At 40.9% G+C, this 11,110-nt stretch overlaps 1 protein-coding gene across 30 annotated transcripts in view; it reads right to left on the bottom strand.

The window, feature by feature from the left end:
- LOC112556085 (zinc finger protein 678-like) overlaps positions 1 to 11,110 on the bottom strand; it is a 248,897-nt gene that overhangs the window by 11,716 nt on the left and 226,071 nt on the right. For 14 of the 30 annotated variants that reach the window (XM_025224701.1, XM_025224708.1, XM_025224710.1 and 11 more), the window contains 10 exons: positions 10,466 to 10,555; positions 9,908 to 9,997; positions 9,262 to 9,351; positions 7,079 to 7,168; positions 6,507 to 6,596; positions 6,051 to 6,140; positions 4,890 to 4,979; positions 865 to 1,044; positions 526 to 612; positions 45 to 261 (listed from right to left, as the gene is read on the bottom strand). In XM_025224701.1, coding sequence (XP_025080486.1) covers positions 45 to 261; positions 526 to 612; positions 865 to 1,044; positions 4,890 to 4,979; positions 6,051 to 6,140; positions 6,507 to 6,596; positions 7,079 to 7,168; positions 9,262 to 9,351; positions 9,908 to 9,997; positions 10,466 to 10,555 — 1,114 coding nt within the window. The remainder of the gene's footprint in view (positions 1 to 44; positions 262 to 525; positions 613 to 864; positions 1,045 to 4,889; positions 4,980 to 6,050; positions 6,141 to 6,506; positions 6,597 to 7,078; positions 7,169 to 9,261; positions 9,352 to 9,907; positions 9,998 to 10,465; positions 10,556 to 11,110) is intronic. The other 16 variants (XM_025224707.1, XM_025224706.1, XM_025224705.1 and 13 more) reach the window with 16 other exon arrangements.

The raw sequence follows: 11,110 nt of genomic DNA, 5'->3' as shown, positions 1-11,110 counted from the left end.
TAAAACGAATTTGCATGTGGTGGTAGTGGTAGTGGGGAACCTACCTCCGCCAATTCCGCCGCCGGCGTCCGGGCCAGTGCTGCCAGTGTTGCTGGGCCCCAGGTCGGTGGGCGACTTATCATGGGGGTGGGGCATGAAGTCCCGGTCGTTAGGCTCAACAGGCTCCTGCTTGATAGGGTGGGGCAGAGGCTTGGGGCCCATGCCGTTGGGGTTACTGGGGTCCTGGGAGTGCTTGGCCATGTGCCTTGTCAAATAGGTCTCCTGTGACCAGTGGAGTTGCACGAAACTGAGCTGTTTGCACTGGATATTTTAATTCTATCTTTATTTTATGCGCATTTTTTATTTATTATTCTTTTGATTGTCCTCCATTCTGGATACTTCTATTGTGTGTGAGATGACACTTTTAAGTGACCATGATCACGGTAAGCTACTTGCTAATTTCTAGACAGCTAGAAACATGCTTACAGCCACATGACTGAAGTAACGGTGAGTCTTTCACAGACATACACAATTCTAACTACTGACCTGTGTGTAGGACTTGCCGCAAATGTGGCAAATGTGCGTCTTCAGGTGCTTTGTGTCCGAGTGCTTGGGGATATGCTCCCTCAGGCTCTGCAACAGATATCATCGCAAAACTCATACAAACAACATATAATGGCTTATAGATCGCATCGTATAGATCATATCGTATCAACTCTAACATCAAGGCTTTATTTTTCAACAAATACTTTGTCGAAGGAAAAGTTCCAAATCATGTGCTTCATCTAGCGATCGTTCAATCAGTCGTGCGATGATGACAGTAAGCAGAAGGTGAGTGAAAGAAGCATGGTGGAGTGCACAGGGCAAAGGTCAACGTGTGGGTACCTGCTCGTCGGCGTAGCACTTGTAGCAGGAGTTGCAGCGGAAGGGTTTGTCCGTCATGTGTGAGCGTGAGTGAGACTGCAAATTAGACAGCTGCGAGAAGGCCTTGCCGCACCCGGGGTGCATGCATTTGTACGGCTTTTCGCCAGTGTGCGTACGAATATGCTGCTGCAGATGCGACAGCTGCAACACACAGATAGCAGAGGGGCGCACGCACGTTAAAATGCTGCCAGCACAACAATGGAAGCCTCAACAGATAAATACATTCTATCATGTATTGGGGATTCTAAGAATAGAGAATTCTTTGAGTCTGATGGGGGTGGGGTGATGATGGTGTATCTACGGAAGCCGAACTGTCACTGTGAACTTCTTTTCCAGATTATGCAAGTGATTTATTTAGATACACTTCTTTTAATCCGTGAGATTATGATTATGTTATCTTCACATACTTTATCGAGATACAAGTTAACTTCCTCATGTTATTTAGTTAGATCATGTAGCTCTTATTTATTTATGTTTAGTGAGATAATGAAGTCAAGAGCAAGGAATGCTGTCATTCAGAATGTATGAAATTTAGAATGTTATTTTTATGCTGAATTTGAGTATTGCAGCAGAGCAATTTCTTAGAGCTGACTGTTTTGATGAACTACATGATGAAAACCATATCATTAGTATTGTTAAGAACAGTTATCACTACCAGACTTACTTTAGAGTAAGAATTAAAGTAAGTACCTAGAATTAAACGAGTTTTTGATATTGTTGTGTGACCTAAAATTTACTTTGTTTTTCAGTGACAAAAGTATCATCACCTAGGGTCTTTTGGTGTTTTTCTTTTTCTTTTTTTTTTTTTTTCTTTTATTCATCTGTGAACTTGTAAAAACTGTAGCTTTACTGATGACTGAAAATTTACAGTTAAATAATGGGCAATAACATTCTGGCAAAGCGACTATTGTAGAAGTATCTGTTTATTACGAAGATGATTGTACAGTATACAATGAGTTAGATATAAAAGCAGGTATTAAGACCTAAATACTTCAAGAAAACAACAAAAAGGCATAGGAAGGAGAAGAAGCACAAAAGAAAAAAAATGAAATGAGCACAACAAAAGCAAACTTTTGGGCTTTGGTCAAGAGGAAATCGCAAATGACATTCACTAGAATTAGCTTTTTGGCTAACATATCATTCTAGTATTTAAAAGTATTTTAGCGCAGTTTGTATGCAACCCTTTGTTTAAACTAATGATCTACTTTTTATCCCACACTCCCTACACTAGCAGGAGGGACTTTTGGGGACAGGGGAACGCTTCCCCATTCTAGCGGTTATCCTAGCTTTTAGGCGGGGTGTCTTTTTGATTAGCATCCTACTTTTTTTTTAATTCCGTACGGCTAAGTTATACTCGTACACAAACAAGACAAAAACAGGATTTTTACCTCAGTATCTGGGCGGAATGTGCACCAACGACTGAATTGGTCGTAACAAACATCTTACGATTGCTTCAAACCAATCGCTGTAATACTACCTGGCTAATCAGCGATATTTGTGTCACGTTTGAGAGACGCGCGTGCAAGTGCTACCTTCTGTGTCCCACACATCTCCTCGATCAGTCTCTGTAATGAACAGCTTCATTTTGAAATGGAGAACACCACAAATCTGCCAAGCGTCAGCGCTATCCGGCCTCTTTTTCGTCTGCAAGCATCCACGTTGAGATGGCTGAGGAAAAAAGCGACAATGAACCCAGCACCACCCTACTCCTTCTCAGATTCAGCCCTCCGTTTCTCACCCTTAAAAATTCGCGCGCAAAACTATGGTTATGACTCCCAACATTTGCTGCCGTCTGCGGGAGGACAATCAGGAGCATGGGAGAAAGGAACGGGGAGCAAGGGGGAACGAGATCAGATCACGTGGTGGCATTCGATCTTTGGACTTAAAGAGATGGCATCGAAAGAACTAATCCTTGAGCTGGCAAATTTGCGCTGTGAGGAAAGCTCCGCAAATCGCTTACGGGATGGCGACATTTGTGTGTGGAACCTGAGAGGCCAAGAGATTTCTGTCTTAAGGCGCCAGCCTGGAGGCCAAACCCTGTCCGCGGCTCCTATGGCCCGCCTCGCTCGTGTCCCGGCAGTGCTGAAGCGTGTCATCGTGGCGATAACCCTCTCAGAAGACAAGACGACGGCGATGAAGGTGCGGTTGCTGTTCCAGATGACGTCTCGTTCTTCCTCGTTCTCTCTTTGTCCGACCCCTTCGCCAGCTTCCTCCTCTCAAAACAGTCCTGCATTATTTTCCATGGAAAGACATTGGGTTTTGTAAAACAGATGGATGTCTTATTGCAGTAGTTTCACAGACAGCATATGTCTTTCTTAAAACGTCATTTTTTTACAGGCAACAGTCGTTCACATCTGAGAAATCCTTATTTTCTTGTCCTTTTTTTCCCAACTGGGTTTGTTTTCTGCTGCAGGGCTTAAATGTGTCCTGCCCATTGTTAGTTACTTATCTTCCATGCCTCCATTCATTCTTGTTACCCTCCCAAAGAAAATGCTAGTGTTTTGTAAATACTTCGTCCTGGCCGATTGCATTAGTTTCCCCCTGGTTTGAAGTTGGCGTGGTACTGAGTCCATGAAATCGCACAATTCATCTGGACGAGGCCGTGGACAAGTCTACGTGGGGGACAACCTGTATAAAAATTATCGTGAAACGTCGAGCAAAAGCTTTCAGGCAAGTAAGAACTAGTCAGAAGCATCTGCGTGGCTCTTAACAAAGAACAAGGCAAGTGCCGCCCCTTTTGCGCTCCGCCTCTAGAAAAAGAAACACAAATTTTTTTTAAAAATCTCAAGTTAGCTGTTTGTAACCAACTTAGTTCTAGAACACTGCTCTTAGCATGTGACTTGTTCATTGCCATTCTTGCCAAAGTTTTAAAGATAAAATTTCTTTGTCAGGTCATGTAGTTTCGGCTCTTGTCAATTAAAGCCACTGATATGCACCCATTGTAGAGACAATTACAGGCTTGCCAGGCTTGCGCTCTCTCAAAAATGCTAAAACCAGTGTTCAAAAACTAAACTGGAGTACCGTATTTATTTTAACAGACACCCAGGTGCTAATCAGAGGCTTTTCTTTGTCAGCGAGCATTTCCTTCTTTGTTTTGACTCGATTTGCACTTCAGCATCCCTTATCAAGGTGCTCGGCTTATTATTCAGCTTCGATCCCCTTACTTAAATCTCTGATGTCTTTTAAAACCGCAGCGTTAAAAGGTAGGAAGTTATTCTCACATGTGGAAACAGTCCTGCTATCTACCTACACGTCTACAGCCATTCCCCGTATCGGAAGGGAAAATCAAAGAGAGAACTTTAGCCAATTTGGTCTCGGGAAGCAGTCAGCTACAGCTACTAGTTTGGGGTCTGTCTCAACTGTTCGTTAAGTAGAGGTCCAGTGTTTAAACTGCAGCTGTAGAGGCAAACCACCGGTTACATTCTTTCGTCGCAGTCACCTGTATAAACGTTTACTTCAGCAAGGATAACCTGAACTCAGTCCAAACCTAGGGTTTTGCTAAATAGAAAAGATCACCTACTTAGGGAGGTGGGTGGGATATGCTTGAGTTATATCTTTGACTCTATATTTGCTTTGAGAGTTTAAAAAAACTTTACTAAATGAGGTTTTAAAGTTTGTTTTTGCCTATCGTTAAGTCTTTATCAAATTTTATGTCAAATGGAATCTGAATATTTAATCAAATCTGTTTTTAAAAATAGTTTTTGATTTCATGTTTGCCCAAAGTATCCTAGTTATAAATTTTAATTCTGTGTTCATTATGTCACTGAAATAAAATATGATTTTTGAAAAAAAAAAGATTTCGACAAAAAAGGAACCTAGCAAATGAGAAGCTCGTACCAGTTAGAAAAACAGAATAATAGCAAGGGTTATTATTAAAATAAATACGGTATTTTTGTTAAATCATTTAAGAGAATGAAGTCATCCCATGATCTAGAAGACAAAAGGACAGTTCTAGAATGAACGATTAGAGGAAGTTAGATAGACACCTGAATGAATGTATCGCCGCAACCCTGGTGCATGCAGCGGTACGGTCTTTCGTTCGTGTGAGTGCGAACGTGCTGCTGGAGCTGTGAGAGCTAAAATAAGACAACAGAAACATGGATCACTGCACGGCCAGCGCACCTGTAAACACTGACACGCCTGACATACGTCCTGTACACAGGGACACCTGGCACCATGCTAGGCACTAGTCTAGGGACCTAACTGGGACTAGTTCCTCTTATTTGATGAATTTTGGTGTGGAGGACATTTAGAATGTGTACAAGAAACTTAACGCTTATACCTATATATACTTGTATTGCTAAAAGGTCTGGACTATTGTGTGAATTAGAGGGATAGCAAACTGATTTATTAAAAATTATCATCATTGTCTTGATGGGGGGAGGGTGATTAGCTCTGCACCTTACATTCAGGTGATAGAATCAAGCTAGGGTACATCATTCATTTCTGTATGTGCTGGCAGGCTCTTCTCCAAAATTAGTTTTGTCGGCTAGAAAGTGCTTGGAAGCGTTGCCTTGATTTTCAGTCATAGACATCCTAGACTGGTAAGGCTTTCTATGTCTATACTATTTGTACTGCAGCTACACATGTCTGACATTTTCTCTATGTCGTAATCCATCATGAGTAGTAAGAAGTATTCACTTGTGCCGGGGAGGCAAGCGTTTGAATTTAACATGAAAACGTTTGTTCTGAGCAACAAAATGCCATATTAGACGTTACAGAATTATGTTTGTAACACTGAAACTGAAAATGGAAACTTCAGTCTAGGGTTTTAGTCCGGAACATGTCCGTTTTGGTGAGTCTAACTTTTACTGAAACTATCTTAGTCCTCTCACATCTCCGAATTTGTCAAATTTCCAAAACTTTATTTTTTGAAATTTAATGTAAATCTTATCAAACAACTATTTTTCACCTTATAAATTAGTACAAGAGTTTAGCTGGACTGTAAGGTACATTATACTCAGAAAGACCATGCCATGTTACGGGTCAGTGTTTACGAGGTAAGCTGGAATAGAGCACATCAGCTTTCTCCCCTCCTCCCCCTTTCCCACCTCAACCTCCTTTCCCAAGCCTGAGACATGGAACTTAGTGACTAGATACAAGGGGGGTTTCAAGAACTGAGAGAGAAAGTGCAAGGAGATAGACACCTGAGTGAACGTCTTGCCGCACCCCTCGTGTGTGCAACTGTATGGCTTTTCGTTCGTGTGTATGCGAACATGCTGCTTCAGCTGCGTTAGCTAGAAAAGAAGACAACAATCAACATTAGCCTTTCCCATCCACTCTTGTTTACCAACACTAGCTACATTGTGGCATGCATTTGCCTACAAGCAATCGTTGCATTAAAACAAGGTTAACTCAGCTGTTAACTTTTTTTAAAGCCTAATTTTGGAACTTTAAAAACAAATCCGAAACCAAAAATCAAAATCAAGAGCTTTGCATTATTGTCTATCTTAAAATGTATCTTACACGCTGCCCTTCATTCCACTATTCATCTTCTCTTACGTGTTTGTAAACTTCGTCGGAATGGATCAGAAAATGGTTTGGCAGAGGACTGACTTATTCATTTGGTGGTAAGTAGCAGACATAAAGAAAGCAATAAAGACCTGCGTGAAAGACTTGCCACACCCTTCGTGCATACAACTGTACGGCCTTTCGTTAGTATGAATGCGGATGTGCGCTCGGAGGTGGGCCAGCTGGGGAACAGAAAGACACTCATTGGCCAACTCAGTGTACAAACACTACTACACGAGGTGTCTTCAATTTGGCAGTGCGTTTGTCTTTTTTACTTTTTAGTTTATTTTTCCCAAGAGTCCGGATTTGATGGCTCATGGCAATACACCCAAGGTTTAATGGACCGTGAAAAAAAGCGGTCTCGGCTTCTATTCCCCTCTTCTAGTGTGTAAGATAATCAAAATTTGGTGCCAACAAGTTTGACTTAGTTTGGAAGCTGGCTACACGCCACGGATACAAAGTTAAGTAAGACCTAAGTACAGGGTGAGTGTTTTAGGGCCGAGACTCCTTCTCCTGTAGTTAACTCATTAAGCGACGGTTTTTAACTGTTTTAATCGGTCTGGGGAGGGGCTTTCGTACTTTAATTCAGCAACGACAGCAGGGAATGGATGCTACACGAAGGTTCTACATATAGGATGAAAAAGAAAATGTTCAAAACAGAGACCTGAGTAAAGGATTTGCCGCAGCCCAGGTACATACAATGATACGGCTTTTCTTTTGTGTGAATTCTCACATGCTGCTGCAGGATGGTCAGCTACAGGGAAAAAACAGCAGCAACATCGTCAGTACAGAAAATAACAATACTGTTTGTGCCCATTTATTCTTGCCCAGATAGGAAACAGATTTACTTGCTCGCTAAATGACAATAGGTTCAGTGTTCTAAACAGATTCATGCAAGACTAAACTAAAGTTACATAAACACAGAAAGATAACGAGTTTTGTTGGCTGTTTTTTTTTTTTTTTCTTTTTAAATGTCATGGACATATTACACCAAATCATCGAGGACTGGTGAGGGAAGTGTCACTCTGCGCCTACCCTACCTCTATGTGTAAGAATAAAGGTCTGTAGTCTGAATGCGTGAACGGCCTCCATGCTGCCTGCTCGCGAAGTGCCTAGTAGTCTCAATATTTTTCAGACATATCACACTACTGTTGGAATAAGTTCTTGTTCCTGACCGAAGCCCTTCCGTTAAAGACAACCGATGTATCCGCAAGGACAGTTTACAATGACTACATAGGGATGAACGGAGAAAAGCGAAGGTAAGGGGAACAAAAAATAAACTCGACACTTAATCACTTTCATGTCAAAATTTTGGAACAGAAATTATTTTAAAACCACGAAAATCCACACAGCGTCTTCTGTGAGTACACGGGGGGAGGGAAGGGATTGTACACTTGGAATATGATCATAGTCAGCAGCGAAAACAATAGCTCATCGTCAGAGAAAATTCAGCTCAACAAAATCGCAGAACACGAAATGAAAATAAAAATTGAAATTGCATAATAATAAAGCAAAACTAGAAACCCTACGCGTTTGTTGCAGAAACTGCTAAAATTAAATTAGTGTTTAATTTCAAATCGCAAGAAGTACAACTTGTTTATTTTATTTTATATTTTTAGTTATTTATTTGTTATTTTATTTTATTTTTTGCTGCTAATTGATTTCCAGATAATTTTACGCTTGCGCCAACATTGTCGAGAAGAAGTCAGAACATCTCCATCTTCTGCCAAACATGTGAATGCATTAAGATACTTCATGAGTATGTGGGCAGTCTTAGTTATCCAATAGAACTATTTGATCCGAGTCACGTGCCATGACATGGTAGCCAGTTATTTGAGGCCGGGGAAAGCGACGGTGTTTGGTAAAGAATAAAGAATTAGCCGCTGTGATGGTTCTAGTCATTATCAGACTTTATCAGCCAATGTGGCAACCTACAGTTTAGTTTGCGAGTTGTATTACAGACGGATTCACTTATTATCTCTTGGAATAACACAATGTCTGCCAGTTAGAAATGTCACTCTGTACTAAAATCCTAGATGTGTAGAATGTTTCAGAACATGTACACGAGACACAAATACAAGCTATACGGCGATGGTTCACGATTTCACTTTCACTATCACATCAGTCTGTTTGCGAGGCACGTGGTTAAACAAACCCAACATATTTCCTCCTTTAACACAATTCACGTGTGGCCTTCGTGTGTAATCTTTTTCTTCTACAATCTCCGGTATTATTGTTGTGGGAGGGGTGGGAGAGGTGTAGTAAGTTTCGAACAGGACAAAACTCGTGACTGTTGTTTTACTTTTAGGGCTGTGATCCTCCCATATTATACAGTACAAGTTACTTATGATCATTGTAGGAAAGCTACTACTACTACCACCATTTGTCGATGACTTAAAGGTCTACAAGAATGCACTGTATTTTCGATGACTGGGTTGACCTACGCACACGGTTGTTATCTCCAGAGTCAGTGAATGGAGACTTGCGAGATAATCTTACAAACATGTGGGTGTGTGGTCTCATAAACTTTTCCCTCCATCTTGGCCACTAGCTACTGCCATCAGCGGGTGGAGAATAAGATTTTGGGAAATGAAATCCTGTGTCGAGTTCTGCCCAGTCACTGGTCACTGCATTCCGGTAGACCTCAAAGCCACGCTCCGAATCATTAGTCCATTGTCTGATCATATTTGTACTATCCCAATCACGTGACCTAGGATGTTTAGCTACGATTTATTTGCCATTCTAGTAAATTTTGACTTTTTTTGAGGAGGAGATGGGAGACAAGTGAAGGAAGATGGAAGAACACAGCAGACAGGCAGGAGGGCAAAAGTAGAAAAAGGCGGGCACCTGAGTGAAAGCCTTGTCACACCCAAAATGCATACACTTGTACGGTCTTTCGTTCGTGTGCGTGCGTATATGCTGCTTCAGAATGGATAGCTGGAGGGACAGACAACAGAAACATAATCACGCTAGTGAAATATTTCCGGCGACTAGGCAATAGCACAACTAACTGCAAAGAAACAAAGTCGTGTCCTGTGCTTTCTACTTCATACGTGGCTCTCTCTTTCATCTTCCTCCCCCTCCTCTCCCAACCACCAGGACGGATAGAATTTCTCTCTTCCTCAGGAAAAAAGCTGCTATGCTGTTTATTCTGCTAGCGACTAGCTTCCGTTTAGCGTTACCTTTAAATGCCTGAGACTTTAAGGAAATTACACACTAAAGCAACGCTTTCTATGCCTAAATTAACCCAAACCAAAAATAACTTCTTTTAAAAATATGTCACAACATTCTTTGGAAAATATGGCAACATGTGTGAAGCATTAAAAATCTGTTACTCTACTGAAACAATAAAAGAAGTTATAAAAATTATCTATGAGGGCATGATTACTCTTATAATATAAAAATGTCTTTAATCTGACATAGAAATTGTCTTGGCTCGACTACACTAAACATAAAAAAGAAACATAAACATGATTGTGAAACAGACAGAGACCTGAGTAAAAGCCTTGCCGCAGCCCATGTACATGCACTGGAAAGGTCTTTCGTTCGTGTGAGTTCGTACATGCTGCTGCAGCTGAGATAGCTACAAACAAAGCACTGGCTGAGTTAACGTCTTCATCAGAAACTCCTCGCTCCTGTCTTCAAACTTCACTACACTTTCATTGCAACTTCGCACAATACTTCTTAAAGATCCCTTCTTCAACTACATAAAACGTCAACAGAATTCTATGAAAAAGATATATCAAAAGAACGGGAACCTTCCTCTCAAAACAAGGAAATTTATGCAAATACATAAGAACAATGATTCGCTAGGAAACAAAGCTCTACACAGGTTTCAAAGCAAAATACTGACTGACGGACGCTAGTGTTGGTAAACGATCAGAGGACTGATGTACTCGAGCATCATGTCAAGCTTGTTCGTTGTACAATTCTTCTCACCACACAAACAAAGCACAGACCTATGTAATTCTCACGCATAAGAGCAGACACAAAAGTACATGTGTAAATACATAATTATATCACTGAAAGCGCAATGAAGAGAGATAGACACCTGGGTAAAGGCCTTCCCACACTCCAGATGAGTGCAGAGGTACGGCTTTTCTTTGGTGTGAATGCGGATATGCTGCTTCAGAATGGTCAGCTACGGAGAGAAGAAAATACAATTTGCATAATGACAGTCAAACGTGAAATCTTGTTCACACAGTGCATCAACAAACATCATCATCATCGTCATCATCATCATAATCATCATCACTCAAAATGCAACCATCCCAACTGTACTAGCATCGCCTACAACGTGGCTTTGTGTAGCAAACATCTACAAGGCGCCTTTACTGCTTGGTGCGGACGGTTTCTTGTAATCACGTGACAGACTCGCGGACTGTCACCTTGCTGTACGTTTGACTTCCTGTTTACTCAGCGTTTGGCTATAAGGCTAATCCATAATCAATCCTTCAGTAAACTTCATTAAGGTCAAGACACCCCAATCTAAACGTACGGATGGGAAGGGAGATTATATACTTTCGTATTAAATAATAAATTATTTTTCGTGATTGCTCTCTTTAATACGATAACATTTTCACTGCACTTAATACTCATATCTTGTAATACTTAAAAAATGTTTACCGGTTTAAAGAAATATTTTTTTCATACAATAGTATAGTTAACGTGGTTTTTTTTTAAACATGGGTTTAGA

The sequence above is a fragment of the Pomacea canaliculata genome, linkage group LG2 (assembly GCF_003073045.1).
Source record: "Pomacea canaliculata isolate SZHN2017 linkage group LG2, ASM307304v1, whole genome shotgun sequence".
Taxonomy (NCBI): domain Eukaryota; kingdom Metazoa; phylum Mollusca; class Gastropoda; order Architaenioglossa; family Ampullariidae; genus Pomacea; species Pomacea canaliculata.
This window is presented reverse-complemented; position numbering and strand designations above follow the sequence as displayed.